This window comes from Prorops nasuta, unplaced genomic scaffold, assembly GCF_024137725.1.
Source record: "Prorops nasuta isolate Cenicafe-Biocafe unplaced genomic scaffold, Cenicafe_Pnas_1.2 PNAS00009, whole genome shotgun sequence".
NCBI lineage: Eukaryota > Metazoa > Arthropoda > Insecta > Hymenoptera > Bethylidae > Prorops > Prorops nasuta.
The window spans coordinates 4173861-4193235 of NW_027116806.1; the positions used below are offsets into that span (position 1 = coordinate 4173861).

At 39.1% G+C, this 19375-nt stretch overlaps 2 protein-coding genes across 6 annotated transcripts in view; one reads left to right on the forward strand and one right to left on the reverse strand.

Annotated features, from left to right (window-relative positions):
• The window catches only part of Cip4 (formin-binding protein 1-like Cip4), a 79676-nt gene extending 71547 nt beyond the window's left edge, over window positions 1–8129 (forward strand). Inside the window, exons 4-11 of one of the 4 annotated variants that reach the window (XM_066732116.1) lie at window positions 1607–1913; window positions 2028–2174; window positions 2284–2640; window positions 3720–3749; window positions 4258–4565; window positions 4657–4851; window positions 5239–5375; window positions 5897–8129. In XM_066732116.1, coding sequence (XP_066588213.1) covers window positions 1607–1913; window positions 2028–2174; window positions 2284–2640; window positions 3720–3749; window positions 4258–4565; window positions 4657–4851; window positions 5239–5375; window positions 5897–6054 — 1639 coding nt within the window. In that variant the 3' untranslated portion in view covers window positions 6055–8129. The remainder of the gene's footprint in view (window positions 1–1606; window positions 1914–2027; window positions 2175–2283; window positions 2641–3719; window positions 3750–4257; window positions 4566–4656; window positions 4852–5238; window positions 5376–5896) is intronic. The other 3 variants (XM_066732118.1, XM_066732119.1, XM_066732120.1) reach the window with 3 other exon arrangements.
• A 348-nt stretch (window positions 8130–8477) lies between these two features.
• Sclp (leucine rich repeat containing protein 20 sclp) lies at window positions 8478–18916 on the reverse strand. 2 transcript variants are annotated; one of them, XM_066732125.1, is made up of 4 exons: window positions 18276–18916; window positions 12683–12826; window positions 12447–12614; window positions 8478–12195 (listed from the first exon to the last, which is right to left on the reverse strand). In XM_066732125.1, exons 1-4 carry the CDS (start codon window positions 18433–18435, stop codon window positions 12032–12034), a joined length of 636 nt encoding a protein of 211 aa, XP_066588222.1. In that variant the 5' UTR covers window positions 18436–18916; the 3' UTR covers window positions 8478–12031. The 2 variants fall into 2 exon arrangements, with proteins under 2 accessions (XP_066588222.1, XP_066588221.1); XM_066732124.1 differs by lacking the exon at window positions 18276–18916 and adding an exon at window positions 13705–13918.
• Window positions 18917–19375: the final 459 nt, after the last annotated feature.

Below are 19375 nucleotides of genomic sequence, written 5' to 3' on the forward strand. Positions count from 1 at the left end.
ACTCTTTCGTTAACACAATCCGTACGGATTTTCTTTCTTTTATAAATTACGCAACAACCAACAAACATACGGACACACAGCCTTCCGCCTTATTTATTATTTAACCAGAGCCTCTCGCGGAATCGCGACTTTTCTCCACTGGCTGCACTACTACCGACCAAAGGAAATTTAAAAACTCTTCTCTTCGCCCCGTCTTCGCCTTTCTTCACCCACGCAACATGTTATATATACAACAATTGTTTCTTTAATTAACATTTTTCCATATACCAAGAATATTCCAAGTTTCTCCAGGTCTCTCGACAAAATCCTTGCAAAACTGTAATTATCTCAAACAGTCGATAATTTTCAGTTTGTTAAAGATTTTTTTCATTCTATCGTGTGAAAAAAAGGAAAAGATGGCGTAATTTTGTCCAAGAGAGAAGACCGAGAGATCTGGAGGTTTCTTCGGGCTCGGACATACTACATCGAGCGCTTGTTTGCGCGACGGTGACGACGGCGTCGAGTAAGACGGAAAACAGAAGGAAGAGCGAGCGGGGCCGTTTTTATCGAGCGCGCGAGAATCGTGGGACCCGTGGGGCGCGTGGGATGCGTCCTAAGTAAGTTCACTAACTCGCTCGTTTCTCGCGCGCCGCGCCTATACGATCCGCGTCCCTACCACCATCCCCTCCTCTCTCTCTCTCTCTCTACGCGTACACGCCTTCGCGCAACCGCCGCAGCCTGCAATCTCGTCTCGTCATAACTATACGTATAGTATACATATACACACAAGGTAGATGGTTCGATCGCGTATAGAATCTCGCTCACTCGCGCGCTCATCGTAATGGTCGAGCACTCTAAATAAAAGAGGAATCTCAATTTTTTTTTTCACACAAGCGCCATTATCCTATTCGTTTGAAAATTACATTGTCTAGTCGGATATTATTGCGTGTATAAGGCAGTAATCATATTTAGATTTTAATTATTATTTTGAAAAAAGTCATTGACCAACCTCGGAGACTTTTTTTTTTTTTTTCTTTTTTTTTTTTTAATAAAAGAGAAGAACGTCATAACGACTGACCATTTATCAAACGATATACGTATATATTCTTATATAACGAAGCTTACTCTTTATTTATTTCACTTTTCAATTACAACACTTGTTCACCTTTCGAGAAAAGAGAACGATATATAAACTTGATTATTATTAATTATAGGTATATTGATATTATTCATTCGATGGAGGAAATTGCGTTGCTCCCACCCACACACGCGCATGTTACTCTTAAAACCTAATAATAAAAGTTTAGAGCGAGCTTCAGATTGAGGAATGCGAGATCTTTCGAATAATGTAAACTGATTGAACCTAGCTTTTCCGCCCGCGCGATTAGTATATCTTATATTCTATATATATATATATATATATACGTAGAGGACAATGTACTATATGTACAGGAACTATAACGAGGAGAGAGGTGGGGGTGGCCCGTACTTAAAAGGCCACGCTTTTCTTCGCTTTTTACAATATATTTGTCTATATATATATATATATAGGGAGAGAGAGAGAGAGAGACGCATAATTTTACGATTGATCAATAACGTGCAATTTTTCTCTGTCGAAACACAACAGGTACAGTCCATGTCGAGCGTTCAAATTGGAATTGAACGAGGTGAACGATCAGGCTGGTCAGCGAGAAGTCATAGCGGAGAATCTGCAGGCGAACGTCCTGAGGGAGCTGAACCTGTTGGTGAAGGACTTTAAGGAGGACAGGAAAAAGTACCTGCAGGAAGGCGCGAGGTTGATGGCGAGCCTCGCCGGACAAATAGGGAACCTCGAGCGAGCCAGGAAAGCCTACGAGAAGGCCTTCAGGGATGCGGAAAGAGCGGTGGAGAATTATCAGAGGGCCGATTCCGACCTCAATCTCTCCAGGGCCGAGGTAACATTTTTTCTCTTTTTCTCAACTCTCCCTTAATTTCCATATCATACCCCCTCCCCCCTCCCCCACTCCACAATATACATATATATATATATATATAAATATTTATCGTAGCTGGAGAAGCAGAGAATGAACATGACCATGAAAACCCAGCAGAGCGAGGAAGCTAAAACCGAGTATGCGAATCAATTGCAGAAAACCAACGAGATGCAAACTTTACACTACCACACGGCGATGCCAGAGGTTTTTCAACATTTACAGGCAAGTCGATCGTGTCTTGTTCCTTCATGGCCCTAACGTGGAAAATTTTCTTCCCTTTGTTTCTTCCTGCGTATAACTCACGCCCAAACGGCCATATTTGTGATTTCAGGAATTGGACGAGAAGCGAATAAAAAACATGAGGAATTACATGGTGAAATCTGTGGAAATAGAGCGAGCGGTGGCACCTATAATTGCTCAATGTCTGGACGGCATCGAGAAAGCAGCCAACGAGATAAACGAGAAGGAAGACACGATGTTGGTGATCGAACGCTACAAGAGCGGATTCCAACCACCGGGAGACTTTCCTTTTGAGGATTTATCCGTGGCGAAGAGCTATGATAGCAACAGTCAATTGGCCCAACCTGCCATGCAACCTATTCACAATCATCTTACCGTTAAGGGAACGGTTTCCGGTGGCAAAATCAAGAAGAGAGTTGGCATTTTTGGAATTTTCAGTAGTAACAAGGTGTGTGTGTGTGTGTGTGTGTATGGCCACAGTTGGCTAGCTGCTGCATTCGTCTATTTAGAGATGGACTAGAGTAATTTTGTAGAGGATTCTGCGTATGTGTGTGTATATGTGTGTTCAAAGAAATCCTCTTTGATCGGACCATTATGCTCTACCGTGTCTATCTGTGCAGCATATACACGTGTATATACTTCAAATTTTGTCGTAGAACGCTGTCGATACGAGAATACTTGTACACACACATTTTTAAAAAAATTTTTAATTTACACTCTTTTGTATATAGTAGCATATACATCTAATTTTTAGGCATAAAATTTACAGATCCTTTCGATGCATGTTTATTTACAATGTAACGCTGCTGCATGTCGCGGGAAAATTAATTTGCACGACTCGCTCTCTTAGTAAACTTTAAATAAATATGATATATTTGCTTATAAAATTGATCGCTGCACGAGCAAGTAATTTAAACACTAAATATCTTAGACCGTGTTATTGCCTGCTTTGTTCTATAAATCCTTCTTATCTCTCATTCTCCATCATTTCTTTTAAATCATCTGTCGCTCGCGACCACTCATGTTTGGTAATATGTGATTAAAATTAATTTTATCCGCTATTACGAGAGCCTAACTTTATTATTCTTCTGTACTTTCTATTAATTTGGTGGATGGTTCAATCTACCACACTGGTCTCTCTCTCTCTTCTTTCCAATCTACCATGGCATCTGAATTTGGATACTTTCACCTATAGTAAGTACATGTAGATTGTGCTCGTGTCGTATGTGAGAATGCCTGCACTCTTGTATAATTCTTCTACTCTATCTTCACTAATATATGTATTGGGAGAAAATCCTCCTACTATAGAGGGAGCAAGAGAATTCAGCAATTGTTCCACATTATGCACACACACACACACACATATGTGTGTGTGTGTGTGTGTGTGTGTGAATTTTCATACCACTATCAAACGAATTTAAAATTTTTGAAAATTCAACCTTTGCTGAATTTTTACCCTCGAATCCGCACAAAGTTCTTCTTCTCATCCGCCGAATGATAACTGCTTTTGTTTCATGCAAACCACAGAAGTTGATCGAGGTGTGCATAAGCTTAAAGGTCTGTCTTTCATACGCTTACTTATTACATTTATTATAAATATCGTTAACACTATAAGCATACAAATATTCGTCGTAACGCAGTGACGTTATTCGAACGAAGCATTCAAGAAAGTCGACGATGCTCGAATGACATATTTCAAATGATCCATTATTATTTTATATATATAATACATCTTTTGGCAACCTTATTATCATGCTTAATCCTAAGACTGCTCCAGTGCATCTATCACGTGGCACATTGATTTAACAATTAATCAACTAACATGATAGGTGTGCAGCAAAAACATATAGTATATATACTACTTTATTATTATTAAATTTAATTCAAAGTTTCTTCATGATTGCACTCCACGTGCATTGTGCATTATGCAAATTGTGTCATTCGCAAGCTTCGTTATGCTTGTTTTTTCTTGAAGAATTGCGTTAAAGTGTATAATGTGCGTGTGTGTGACGATCCTGTCGTTTTACAAGAAGAAGGCCTATAACCTATCTATTGGAATTTACAGAACAACGTGCCGGGTTACGGGGACGGTGCAAAGGAGGACTGCAGCGATTTGCCACCGAATCAACGAAAGAAGAGATTGCAACAGAGGCTCGACGAGATTCAAGCAAAGATTCAACAAGAGACAGCGGCTAGGGACGGTTTGATGAAGATGAAAGGTGTCTACGAGCAAAACCCTGCATTGGGGGATCCAATGAGTATAGAGGGCCAACTCAATCAATCCGGCCACAAATTGGATAAACTGGGCGCTGAGCTGACCAAATTTCAAGGTTACCTCGACGAAGCTATGCGTGCAGGTGTTGGGCTGTCCAGGTAAATATTCCCTTTGGCCCAGCGTCGCGATTCACGAGCAATTTCAAAGGACTTGAAAGTAATCTTATGTATCGTGTGTCACGTCGCACAGTCCGAGTCAAGCGTCTCGGAAGCCAACGACGAACGGCTCGGCAAATCGACCGTTGAGTTCGAGGAGATCGAGTCACTCTGGAGGGGAGGAGAGCCTCTCGAGATCAGCCTCCGATTCCAGTGTCAGCAATACCAACAACGCCAATCAGACGACGCAGAAAAAGAGTGCACCTAGTACGCCTCAGCCAACACACGCGTAAGTTTTTCTCTCTATCGATGCCGAGCAGCAGCAGCAGTGAAAGCTTGTAGCTAGTATAGAATTTTCCTTCTTAATTATTTATTGCCTCGAGTTAAGGATCGAAGCCCGAGCTTGGATATATCGTGCGTGTCCTGTGAATTGTTATCCTCTTTTCCAATTATATTTTTATTGAAATTTTTGCAAAAATATTTATAGCCGTGGTTTAACGGTATTATTGTGGGGAGGTTGGACACGCGTACACGTCGAGATAGAAGAAAGAATTTGCTTTTGTACATTATAATTTATATTTTGAGAGAGCTTAGCGTGCGCGATTCATGCGTTAGGTTAATACACTGAGATATAGACCAATAGACACGGTTTTCGCTTTACCGTACTCATGCACAGTTCCACGAACAGCCCGGAATCTGGTCTTGGCGAGTCGAGGACTTCTCTGCCTGGAAGTGGAGGAGAAGAGTTTTACGTGGACGAGGTTGATGCGCAGCCACCGCTTGGCACTTGTCGCGCGCTCTATCCTTTCGACGGTAAGTACCAGCCAGCTCAACCCGACCACAATCTTCCTTTCGACTTGTGGATAGATAAAACATTGGATCATGCTGCACGCTGTATAATTGCACGAATTGCGAAAATCCATGGATCTCGATCATGCACCAATGACGACATTTATCGATCAATGTATTCACTCGACTCGAATAATACGTTTTTCTTAGTCGATTGTCCGAGTGGAGCGATCAATTATAGTTGGTCGATTGTGCTTGTATATCTATATATGCTATGATACAGGGCTTGAAATTATTTGCACTTTTAAACTATTTACTATAGTCGGTAATAGGGATTATCTATATATCAGTGACTATAGTAAACGACTGAAAAGTTGCACAAATTTCCGAGCCCTGCTATATATATATATATATATAATTGAATCCACGCGGTGGACTATTTTTGGCACATTTCTAGCGCTTTTTCCAAAATTCATATATCAATACTATAGACCTATGAAAGAGGCGAGAGATTTCTAATCGAACGTTTATCATCTTCTTTTTAGCTACCAGCGAAGGATCCATACCGATGTACGACGGTGAGGAACTCTACATGATCGAGTTGGATCAAGGAGATGGATGGACGCGGGTCAGGCGTATCTCCCAGCCAATCGAGGGTTTCGTACCCACTTCCTATATAGAATGTCATCTTTACAATACATAGCTAGAACAAAGTCCATCGAGCGAATAAGAAAAGTTGAGCTCCGAACGGAAACGGAGCACGGATACTTCAGGAATCTTTTCAAGTCGACGGGATTCGATGCTGAGATTCCACAATAGTTTGAGATTCTATTGTACGAGGATGAAATTTTGGTTCCTCTCGAGAAACCCGGCCTACGGATGATGGACGGCTGGGGCTCTCTGGCTTCTTCGTTGCAATGGACAAGGCTCCAATTGTTAATTGCAAGAGAAAGCACCAAAGGAGACACGGCGACATCCAACCGACCACTCGTCGTCGTCCTAACGAACCTTGGCTTTGCTTCTTCTCAATCCTTTGCTGGAACGGAATGCATTCGTCAACTGCCAAAATATTAGCGCAGTCATCCGTGATGAGCCACGAAAGCACGGGGAAGCACGTGCAAACAATAAATTCTGTAATGTAGTTTCCGTCTGCGTCTGCGTCTGCGTCTGCGTTTATATGACGATGAACGGACGATGTGGCAAACTTGCGCGTTTCATATTTGCAATTAGATTTTTGCACATGTTTGCGTGCAACACCGAATTACCTTTAGTTTCTTATTAATCTCTCAGCTCCAAGTTCATTCGCCGAGTAGCAATCGCGCGTGAAACTACTCTCGAGAGCAGCCAGATTAACGTCGATATGAAGAAATTTTCAAACTGGCATGGCCTTCCTCTCTCCCGATCGGTCATCTTTGGACCCATCCCATTTCTGAAGCTCTAAACTCTCGACGAGACATTTCCTATATTTAAGGAACTTTTAATTGACAAGCAGCCAAATGCTTTGGAATGTTCGTTTGCGTCAAGGACTTTACTTTTGCCTTCTTTTATAAATGTTGCGTATTGGATTGGTTGTATCGTTAACCGTTAAGCGCTTGTTCGTCGCTGTTTGTTAATATAGAATTTCTGCTGACTATGTAATTACCGTGGTTTCTTCAATTTTCGTATCTTTTCTGCAAGCGTAGACTCGGTCTCGTTTAAAGGATACGTGAACGATTGACACGATTATTAAATATAAAAGTAAAATTACTTTTTCTGCTGTAGTATGTATGATTGGCGCTTGTGCACGCGGCACACACGGTCCCTCGCTCTGTATCACTTGTAAAATAATTCCAATTCTCGTAATAGCACGAGCTCTATTTTCCTGTTGTTTAAAAATTAAACATGTAACCAGGCGACTATTACTCAAGGACGACTCACTTTTGAGCTAGAGAACAAGAGACTGATTCTTCTCAACGTTCGATCGCATTTACGTGTAATTTCTTCGACCAGCTGTACACGTCAGTCGAGTCCATGTAAATGTCTTGTGACAAGTGCAGGTCCAAACCGCAACTACGTTGTTAAGATCGACCTCCGAAAATTATCCGTAAGACTTTAAAGAATGATCAACATCAGTCGTGAAAATATTAAGAGGTATTCAATGTTTCGCTTGGCTGTGAGCTACTGTATCTCGCTAAGGTCGGCCTGCTGTTAAGGAGGTTCTGTACAGTTTTCGGATGAGGCGAGGAAAGGGGCGTGTCCCACCTCACCGCGCATCTACCTCCTGGCCAAGCCAACAAGCTTGACGGTTTCTTTACGCTTTACTGGATTACTCCGAAATTCATTTGTTTACACACATTGTGAAATTTCGTACACAGCCTCCGAAGAGTTTAAACGATAAATTTTGATAGTCTTCTTTACTCGTTTGTTTGTTGTATTTTTACAATATTGTATACTCCATATGTCAATCGAGTGTGTTTGACCGTGTTTCGTAAGAGAGTCCGTGTATAATCTACAAACATCAAAATCGAATATTACCGAGATATATTCGAGGAAAAATATCATAAGAAATCAGGGTGATTCGAATACCGTAAAACGACGTGTTCTCTTAGTTTCACTCAATTCTCTGTTTTTTGTGTTTCGCGTATGAACCTCCTTAAACGATTACACACGTTAATTATATTGTTCATACTCTTCGGACTAAGAATCTGCGATTCCTATACTATACATTGTATTTATTCATTTATGACATGTGAGATTTGGCGATTGAGACTGTGAGAAATAAAGTTGACATGAGAAATATGCCACTCCTCCATTCTCGTATAGTCTTTTTCACAATGACCAAGCTCTAACGATGCATTCGTTTGCGTTAAGAATATAATGCGGTGCTACAGAGTGGGTCGTTCCGGAGTATATCCCCTAGTGCGGCGGCGGCGGCGGCGGCTGCTGCTGCTTCTATTGGTTGGTAATGCCTGAAAGCAAATTTAGTTGGGGGCTAGATCCATGTAAATACGACGAGAGAATGGTAGATTGACGATAATCAGTGCCAGGTCAGAGATACTATAAACTTGTAAAAAATTCAATAACCTCAAGATTCGACGAGCAAGCAAACTCAGAAATCGGCCTCGTGATTTTCACGCAATGTGAGTAATGAAATCTGCTGTTTTACAGATTTGTTAGAGAGAGTGAGAGAGAGAGAGAAAGAGAGAGAGAGAGAGAGAGAGAGAGAGAGAGAGAGAGAGAGAGAGAAAGAGAACCCATACTCGTCTTAGCTATTATCACGATAACATGAGCTGCGTAATCGTATATATATTCTCGTATAATATTAAATGTATATAATATATAAATATATAAATATATCATCAATTATTAAAAGCATAGCTTTTCGATATAGAACTGGGATGTGTATCATCTTACACGTACATGATACCCTTTTTTTCGCCTATTTGCTCGTTTCGGGCTCCTTCAATTACGCTATATTTTTATCCATGTATATTAAAACTGCCTGTCGCATCTTCCAAATCCTCGATTAACTTCTGCTTCAAATGTTAAACGAGGAAATCCTTGCCGATTTTCTCGTCTTTTTTGTCAACATTGAGGATTTCTAAGATCGTACGAGGCTCGCGCGACGGTATTTATGATTCAATCTTTCGGCCAAAAAGTTGATTATTTTTACTGTCCGGTTGAATTAATAGTTGCGTTTAATCTGATATGGACGGAAGAGAGAGAGAGAGAGAGAGAGAGAGAGAGAGAGAGAGAGAGAGAGAGAGAGAGAATGATAAAGAGTATCCATGAATGTTGTTAAGAAAGAAAGACGATGGGAGAAAAATTAATTCTCTGATATCTTTTTAACAATGAATCATGTCCATTTTATGTATATTATGTGATTTTTTATTAATGTTCAAGTATTGTAGATATTTACTTCTGCGTCTCATTATAAAATTCAATTATTACTAGTAATATTGAAGAAATATAGGTACTAAACCATCGTCACTCATTTATAAACGTGTCTCGTGCGCAATTTTAACTCGCCATTCCAATATCCTGGCTCCGTAACCCCTATCCACGCGACACTTCTCTAATACATCAGTTGTTATCAGCTTTCCGTTTGCTATACAGTAAGCTATGTAGAGTTTAAGAACGAGAAAATTGGATATACAGGGTCTTTCTTAGCAAAAGATCTTAGTAATAAGATTGTCCACGTGCCTAAAGCTCGTATGTTGCGACCTTCCGAATACAAGGTGTGCAACTGTGTTTAGTAATTTTTTAGTTGGCTCAGCCCCTAAAGGTACATCGGTTTCTCAAGGGTAAGTCAAAAGGATGGTTATCGAGATGTGACATTAACGTCGATCACCATGACTAGAGCTAGCCAAACCAGTTTTTCGAGAGCACGTCGATCAAGCATACTTAGATAATTAAAGCTGTGACTCGCTGTACAATTTAATTAGTATAATATTATAAATTACAATATTAATAGTGATGTAAAATATAGATACTAAATCAACGCAATTTACAAATTTGTGTAAAGTATTGCGTGTGACGTAGCGTTGCTTTGCATATTATATACTTCTAATCTCCATTGATTTTGTTTCGGAAAAGTTGACGATCGAGCTGTCTTAATACACTTAGAACAATAGGTCCTTTCTTTTTCTAACAACAGTAAGAAAATTGAAGAACTTGGATAGTAACAGGGTGTCTCAGAATTTATGAACAACCCGAAAACTTTTGTACAGAAGAATCAAATCTGAGAGAGAGAGAGAGAGAGAGAGAGAGAGAGAAGAAACCTTTTATACAATTTTTTTTTAATACTGTTTTCATTTACCGAGTTACGTAATGTTTGTGAGTTATCGATCTAACGAATCTACATCTGTGAATCGGTTTTTATATCATTTTAAAAATATTATTAGGAATATGAAAAAAGTTATTCAAGTTTTTTATTATTATTATTAGACTTACAAATAAAATTTCTATAAATTTTCTTAATATTATTAATATTCATCAAAGTGCATAATAATTTATGCATGCTTGTGACTTAATTATATCGTTAAGTAACTCGGAAAATATGAACAAAATTAAAAACTTGTGTAATAGTTTTTATCTTTTCAGAATAAAATTGAACCTCTATCCAAGGTCTCGGTTTGGTCTTCAACTGTTGAGAACACCCTTTATATTTCTACTATTACCAATTGATTCATCCTAAAATTGAAATTATTTTGACGATCACCACTAGAAATAGTTTCATGTAAAACGCCAGGTTACATCAAACATTGTGAATACAGTAATAATGTAGTTATAACAAATATGCTATTGGTCACACGTGAAGAATCGATTAAAAATAAATAAAAACTATTGACAAATTTGTCAATATGCACATCGCATTTGTTTTACTTGAAAACGTTACGCATACTAGCTATCATTATTATACATATTTGAAAAAAGTTTTTCGAATGAGTAATATCACCACAGGCGACGAAGAGAATAGAACACGATAGAAAACTTGTTTCTAGATTGTATTGCAGCATCCCATGTATAATTGACTAGATCGAAAATACAAATTAATAGTAGACTCTCTTGGCAAGCTCTGCGATTCTATTCGCGCTACATAAATATACGGATAGAGTCGCCAGTATACGATGCAAGAAGCTCTCCACAATCTATTCTTTACAAAAAAAATAAAAAATAAATTTCACACCCGATAAATAGCTGCATAGTTTCCCTCCAACACTGAATCTGGTACAATATTGGGCAAGTATTGCGATAAATAAAAATACAGCAGAAACGATTGACTTGCTGATTTAGCCCTTTTGTCGATTATTAATCGGTATCGATCGAATGCACAAATGGTTTTACCTTTGATAGATACAAATTACTGTTCCTCCATGAAAACTTTCTAGTCTAACATAATTACCAACATTTTGTACGCAGCTGAGAAAGGCGATCGTTCAATGATCGCATTAGACATAAAAATAAGCCGTGGCCAGATGTATGTACAGATAATAATGATTTCTAATGAAATCTTATTTAGAGGAAATTCGTTAAAGGCAGTTAAGAGGAGAGGTCGGCCATATTGCTAGTCGAAGATTTAATTCGATAATAACGCATCGTGTAAAAAGAGATGAGCTAGCCATGCGTGGATCGAAAGTAGGAGGAAAGAGGGGAGCTAGCACGATTTTCTACGCGAATTCGAAATCACGCCGAGAGACGAGACTACGAATTTTATCACGGGATTGCGAGATAAAAAAGAAAATTTTTTAAAAATTGTGTGACTTGGTAGAAAAGCAAAGTTAAAACTATCCAACATTGTTGTCTACGTTTCAAAATGGTCATTCGATACGCTGAACATAAGTTTACTGCTAAAAAGGCTAATCTCAATGCTCTCGTCGAGAATATACAAAGACAAACGAAGGATTCTTAAGTACAGATCGTTTTTAAGAGCTTCTTACCAGTAGAGAAATCGCGGCGATTACTTCTGGTACGTAATCGTGATTAAAGCTCTTTGCTTGTGCTACACAATCGCAAACATCAGTCTCTAATTAAATGTTACTGTACAAAGTACATTAAAGTCTAAGTCGTGAAAGAGAGGAGGCGTGGACTCTTCGAGGCACATTTTCCCACCGTGACACGGTCCGAGAAAGCAGCCGAACATATTTAAAAGAGTTTTCCTCCACAAATATTAACTGTCTTTTTATTCCGAAGGATCTTGCTCAAATGGTCAGGTCTTCCCAATCCTCCATCTGTCGTGGGGAAAGCTCGATCCTAATGCGAGTCAAGGTAGCCAAGAGATCCAGCATTCTCTGAGTCAGTGGATTCGCTCTAAGGTCAATCAACTCCAATTCAGGTGCGTGCCTCAGCCTCTCAACGTCCACGTCTGTTTAATTCGCAAGAATAAAGAAAAAGTCATTTCACACTATTGCATTGTAGGTACTTTAAAAAATATTATTTATTTTACTTCAATGACAACAGTAATTATCGAAGGTCTTTTAAAGGTCGGATTAATCATCGAATCACAATCAAACCAAGAGAGCTACCTTTTCGATAATTGCTATTGATATTGGGTAAAAGACTTGTGAACGTCTAGGAAAACGATATAATTTACGCGTTGTGCGTATATATACTTACCAATGATAGAGTTATTATTGGCCAGAAGTTGTTTCAACCGAGGTATCCGGCAGGCAACGGGTGGCAGATTGATGAAAGCGTTATGCGAAATGTCCAGCCTCTCCAAGGCTTGCAGTTCCGATAACTCTTCTGGCAGTTTACTCATCTGATTATGACTGAGGTTGAGCTCTATGAAACATCAGGTTAATTTTAAAATTCACTTTTCTTCCGTTCGAACGTTCGAACGAGAACCTTACCGGATATCAGGGAGAACTTGACGGCGAATTTTGGCGGTATTTTGGTAATCACGTTGCCGGACAGGTCGCACCTCTTCAGTTCGGTGTGTCTCATGAGGTGATAAACGGCATCCGGAACTTGCATCAGCTGGCACTCCGACAAATCTATTTTTAAGGCAACAAAAATGAAAAGATAAGAAGAATAAAACGATCCAGAAAAATGCCTAAATCGATCGAAAAGTTTTAGAGGTTAACTCGCCAACTAGCGAATTATTAAGTTCTTCGACACTCGATACATCATAGCTAAATGGGATTGCTTTGAAAGTGAATTAACTGTGGAACACGTTTCTTTCACGCTTTCTCCTGCCCGATTTCCACCGCGGAAAACCACCTGCCAACATCTTTATTCAACTGCTCTGTAACTCCAAATTTTATCCCACTATCTGCATAATTTATCTAAATTTATTAAACTTTACATTGAGCTTTTGGATTAACTTACGCAATTGTTTTTATAATCTCTTGCATATTAATGTTTTTACGTAACTTAAGAAGCTATTAATGTAGCTACCAACCCATTGGAATTGATTGATGTCGTGTAGAGTGGATGGTACAGAATAGAAGGGGTGATACAAATGAAAATAGGTTAGATTCTTAAGTTATGTTTTTTAATCAAAACGTGTCATTCACTGTGATGCAATGCAAATACCTATAGGTCAGTGATTCGATAAAAAGAGAGAGTGAATTGATAAGTAGCACAGTTTTTTAGTACACAAATCAATCCGATCATCATTTGGTTCCTTCTCCTAAAGTGATTTTGTAATTGGCGCCATACGGTAGATCAACGCACACACAGTAAGAGACCGCGACAAGATACAAGTGGCTCCCGTGGCAGGGCTGCCACAAAAGTGGATAACCGAACATACACGACGTTTCGTCACGCTCCGTTACTCTCGGTGAAAGAATCGTATTCTCGAGAAGAAAGGAATGGTTAAAAGACACGAAAGAGTTTTATTTTGGGTGGAAAGTTTTGGATTTCGGTTTACCGAGGCTCTCATTCTCTTGGGCTTCCTCGCAACGCAATATCACTCTCGTAACGGCATTCGCCATTTTCTCTAGCGGACTGACTGACGTCCGACTGACTCCCGCCCGCCTTTGGTTCGGATCTGACTCATTTAACTCGAGAAACGAGTTATAACGACCACCCTCCTCTACATACGAGCACGCTTTATTTTTGAGACACATTTCAGAAATAAATCTACTCTTTTGTATATCTAACCTTGGCACTATAGCTTGCTAGATGCAGAGATCTTACATTTGCAAAGAACTATTCGTTTCTATAACCTATAGATATGCCATATTATAATGATTTATTTAAAAATTGATTGTATATTCATATTATTCCATAACGTCACATTTTTCTAGCATTTGACGAATTTTTAAGTGCGCATAAAACTCATTATATTTAGAAGAATCTAAAAAATGTTACAACCTTATAAATACGGTCTTATAGGTTAAGGAGTTTGGATCGCGAATTACGGAGAGGATAAAAATAGATTTTTTACGAACAAAGCTTTTGAAAACTCGCCTCACACGGTGAGATGAATTTTTTCTTTTACAAAACAGTCGAACATCTTAACGCAAGTTTCCTATTAAGGTAATAGCTCGCCATACAGGGAGAGACGACTTCTAAAACAAGTCTTGTGTTTGGTGTATGTATCTATTCTTTTTTATCATTATAAATATAGTAGATTCCACAAAACAAATTACTGGAACTGATAGACATTGTTTTACTTAGAGATTTATGCAATTTTAAGATTGAAGTAAAGAAAACTTTCGAGGGAAATAAAGACACGTGAAACATAAAGAAAAGGGGAACCAAAAAGATGCAAGAATTGAGCGAGGTACAGGAAGTAATCGTAAAGAAAACAGTATCTGGAGCACTGAGCGGTATCTTGCGTTGACTCTGAATAAAATTAACAAATTTTCGTCCAAATGTTCACTGTGATTCTTCCAAAGTACTCGGCTTTGCTACATACATATAACTAAATAATATTTTAAATAAATTATTAGGGTAACACACACACTACCACAGAATATAACCAATACCAAAAGAACAAAGACCGGATGGGTTGTGCAACAAAGGCGATTTTTATCCGACCAATTATCTATCCTGGGAGCATTTCACTTTTATTCCAGTGTCTGATCCTCCAATACAAATAAAAAATGAAAGACTTGTATATAAAATTCACAAGCAAACAAAAGAGCACAGCCACCTGTTACACCATTGCGACCATTACCGACCGTCGCGTCAACGTGGGACGAATAATGCAAGCTTGCCTTGAATTGATTGAACTAGAATAATTAGCCTCGCGCCGTTATGGATAATTTGATTAATATTCCATGAGTGACCAAGGATAAACTTGATCTCTTCGACGTTTGATTTTTCTATTGTTAATTTTCTCCATGCTTATCTACCTTAATCGCAACCAAATGTTCAACGTTCTCTTTTTTGCAGCACTAATCAAATAAGTTAATATTTATAAGCTCCTTATTTATTATACTCGTCAGTTTCTTTTAAAAACACACACTCACTCTCACATAGTTACATCTATTTGTTATTTTAAAACAGTATTCATTGATACGTGTATGTAAGTAAAATTCTTAAAAGTGTCACTAAATTACTAAACTAACGATTTTTAAAATGTACATAAATTATGAAGTTGTTGTTATTATATAGTCGTTCAGCTGGGCGTAAAATTAGGTTAGATTTCGGCTGGCACTTTTGTTTTCTACAACTACTTGCCTCGTTTATACATGTATTTACATAATTCAAAAATGTTTGCTTATTAAGCATTTATTTAATGAATGATGTGCTTGTCTCGTTTCAACTTATTAAGTATACCAGAACAGCGCAGCGATGCAGTGAAAAAAATCCTCGGTTAATTAGTCCTTCGGGTACTACGGTCGGTTAAACTCCGAGCAAAGTCGATCCCAGCCGAGCCGAGCCGAGCCGAACCGAGCCAAAAGCCCAAAGTAGCGAGTTGTTTCATCGATTCGTGCGGTTCACATCCTTTAAAGTTTGAATCGTTTTATTTATCATGCTTCTCTCGTGAGACGCGATTATTCAAAGAATCTACGAAGATTCACACGCGAATTCGACAAAAATATTTTTACAACTCTGAGAATACTTCCCACCCTACTAAATCTGCATATTTAAAAAGTTTTAAAAGATTCACAGAGCAGACGAAAAATCAATTTCTTCATTGAATTCGCCAATGCTTCTTGTACCTATTATTTACAGCCGTGAGCCGTATTATAATAGTTGTCTCAATCGCTTATATTTCTCCATTTCTTAGAATTAACACTTTGCATACGACAACAATGTACCATTTGCGGCGCAATATCCTTTCAAACCTATATCCACTGTTGTAAGAAATACGGAAGAAAAACAAACAACATTGGTGAACCGAATTACGCATAGAACATAAGAAAGGCGCGTTTACCTCTTACATGTTCGATTTTACGTACTTCCTATTTCATTAACCGGCAAACACATCCCGGATACGTGCCTCGGAGCCACTTTCTTTTCCCTCTTCTTTTTATTAACACGTAAAAAAAAAACAAAAAAAAACGATCGCACGACTCATCGAGCTAGAAAAAAAAATTTTGCAGGTGATTCGCCAAGATGAGTGAATCAGGATGTTTCCATCATTTTTTCAAGACTGATCGTTTCTTTTGGGTACAATGACATCTCTTTCTCTCTTTCTCTCTCTCTCTCTCTCTCGACTCTTTCTCTTCCTCATCGGTACTTTCGCCCAGCCGTGCGTTATAAATCTTATGGTAATTTCACCGCTAAGAGGGAAATTAATGCTTTTTCTCAGTATAGTGCAACGAGCGAGAAAAGTAGCGAAAGTAATTCGCGCGCGTATATATACTTGTAATTTGCGTGCCATATAGTGATTGTTGAAATTTTCAAATTAAAAATTACAGAGGGCGCTCAGTCCATTATTGGTCAAATTTTCATGCTAAAATAAAAGATTAATGAAAATAACATTTTTACATTACGCGAAAATATTTATGACGTTTTAACGGAAATGTTTATTCTGTCATTGAATGTTGGACTATCGACATTGCTAAAATTGGCTGTTTAGACGCAATTAGCTCGTTAGAGAAAACGCATTGCTTGAAATTCGAATGATTAATCGATCAATGACACGAACGCGTTAAGAAAGAAATGTACAGTGTGTGGCGAAACGTCATCGAGTGGACAATTCGTAGCCAACTTCGGAGTCAAGTAGATTGTGCCAGTGCATGGTCAGGCTAGTTTCAACTACTAGCTGCCAAAGACGAAATCTCAATTGACGAAGGCAGTACAAGCATTACATTAGTAATTTATATATACGATCTATATAAAATGCGATAAATCCAAAATCAGAAAATTATAAATATGACATTCTCCTGAGATAATTCCTATAGAAAATTATAAATTTTCATTCACGAATCTACAAAATTATTGCATTACTCGCCGAGAGAAAAAATGTTAAGAAAAAGGTGAAGCTCAATAACAATATACAAATTATTTCGCGCGATAACTTTTTGGACATGCACATTTGTTAGATTGTCCTATCTTATCTGATTGGACATTGCGTCAGGAATGAAGAAATTGGAGCGTAAGAGTCATAGAGTGATTCACAGAGTTTACTAATAAATAACAAGCAGAAGTATTAATTAAGGGAATAAAAAGAAAAAGCGTAAAACTAACTAGGTGCACGCGGTTAATAAAAATGCAGTTGTTTTCAAAGAGATCCTGCTGTAACCGCGCGTTGAAACATTCTCCCTAGATTTCCTACCGAGCGGCGAGCGACGCGAGAGTCGCGGAGGAGCCTCCGACAATTACTCTAATCTCTTTTAGTATATACGTATGCCCGCAACCCAATTGTTCTACTTTTTCTCATATCGCGAAACAACTGTAGTGGCCAATGCTTCTTTTCTACCTAATTGCCGCGAAATGTAACAATCCATTCTTTTCTCGCGAAGAAAAAGAAACATGGAGTAAATCTCTCTCTCTCTCTCTCTCTCTGCTGGTTGGATTTTAACCAAAGGAACTTGTTCGTTAAATACATACACGTTGCAATCTTTGGTGTAAATGGGGCAAACTTGGTCCAATTGTAGAAGCAAAGAGAACGATCAAAGTGAAATGTTGAATTCATAATGGTAAAGCTTGAATTGCGCCCCTCCATTACAACGCCAGTAAGTAATTATTGCAGTATATATATATATATATATATATCGGTTTGAAAATTGGGACGGCTAAACTTGCTGTATAAGTTACACGGTAGGGCTCGGTGGTATAGACATGTCATTATCTACTTTTATACGTACTTGCCGTCGAGACACTACCGTGTCTCTTGACAATGAAAAGGAGTAGAGAAGCGTATAGATTGACGAAGATTTGATTTGAAAAATTTGTTTGGCTTATGGTCCGTAAACGAACGCGTCCTTGGTTCCGGTTCCGGTCCCGATCGAGTGACAACAGATTGGACAAAAGAGACTATATAGCTATATGTACATAGAGGAGCGTGCGAGCAAGTGCAACACGCGCGTCTCGAATCACCTAAATTACAATTATCCTGAGCTTCCTCGCATCGAGAAACCACCCTGATTATGGCGCGACCAGCCAATTGGATGCAAACGGCCATGGCAACGTTCCTCTCGCCCTGTTCCGGGCTGACCTGGCCTTGAACTTGCTCCTCGTTGTACGCCGGAGGCCTCATCCTCTCAGCTCGCTTTCTCGATATCTCCCAATGACGATCTCCGCGCAACACAATCCTCTTCCTCCCCCCTCTCTCCTTTTAACCTTGCGTCGATTCACTGGATACGCCGCATACGCACACTGCAATCTTTTTTCCCATCAAATTTCAATAAGGCACGCTGTATATTACCAAGAGTCGTCTCGCTGAAGAAAAAGCACACTGGTATCACTTTTGGCGTGCAAAATGACTGTCCGAAAGTCTTCTTCTTTATATATATATATATGAAATTGCCGCGCCTTCCGGTTCAAGCTGCAGCGATCGAGTTTTAGCGAATCAGCTTGATCTTCCTTTGGGCGAAGGAAGAGAATCTTTTACACCAACACGGGGCCCTTGTTTTCCAAGATGCGAACGATTAGGGTCGCGAAGGAGGCCCGTTACCAACCACCAACTGGCTGCTGACAGGTAACGCTGCCCCGACCTGACACTGGGAGTTGGGACTGGCCTGCACCATTCCACGCGGTGCTATTTAAGCCTTCTACTCGAGTCTCTCTCCCACCTAATGCAACTCACCGATCAGCTGACTATACTTTGTTCGCACAAGCTTGTCGGTCTGCACTACGCAACTTTTGCGTCTGCCTTCTCGCGCTCTCTCTCTCTCTCTCTCTCTCTTTTGTTTGAAAACAACCCGACACGAGCACGCTGCATCCTCTGAAACGCCACGAGTCATTCGTCGAAAATCCAAGAGGAAATCAATCGTTCCCTCTACACTTTCCCAATTTACTTTTTCCATTTTTTCACAACAAATATTTCTGCGAACACTGAGAAAATAAGAGTTTGTCATTGTCGATAAGGAAAGATTTTTTCTCATTCGAAGATGCTCGAGTGCTGCTCTCTTTATTGTTCCAGAACGACGAATGCAACTTTTCTCTATTTGGGGATTTTAACCTTCAAAGTGTCAATG

Coding starts and splice junctions, on each gene's coding strand:
- Sclp (XM_066732124.1), bottom strand. CDS start 13,903: ATGTGTCTCAAAAATAAAGCGTGCTCGTATGTAGAGGAGGGTGGTCGT. Junction 12,615..12,682: donor CAAGTTCTCCCTGATATCCG/GTAAGGTTCTCG, acceptor GATGTTTCATAG/AGCTCAACCTCAGTCATAAT. Junction 12,196..12,446: donor CAATAATAACTCTATCATTG/GTAAGTATATAT, acceptor CGAATTAAACAG/ACGTGGACGTTGAGAGGCTG.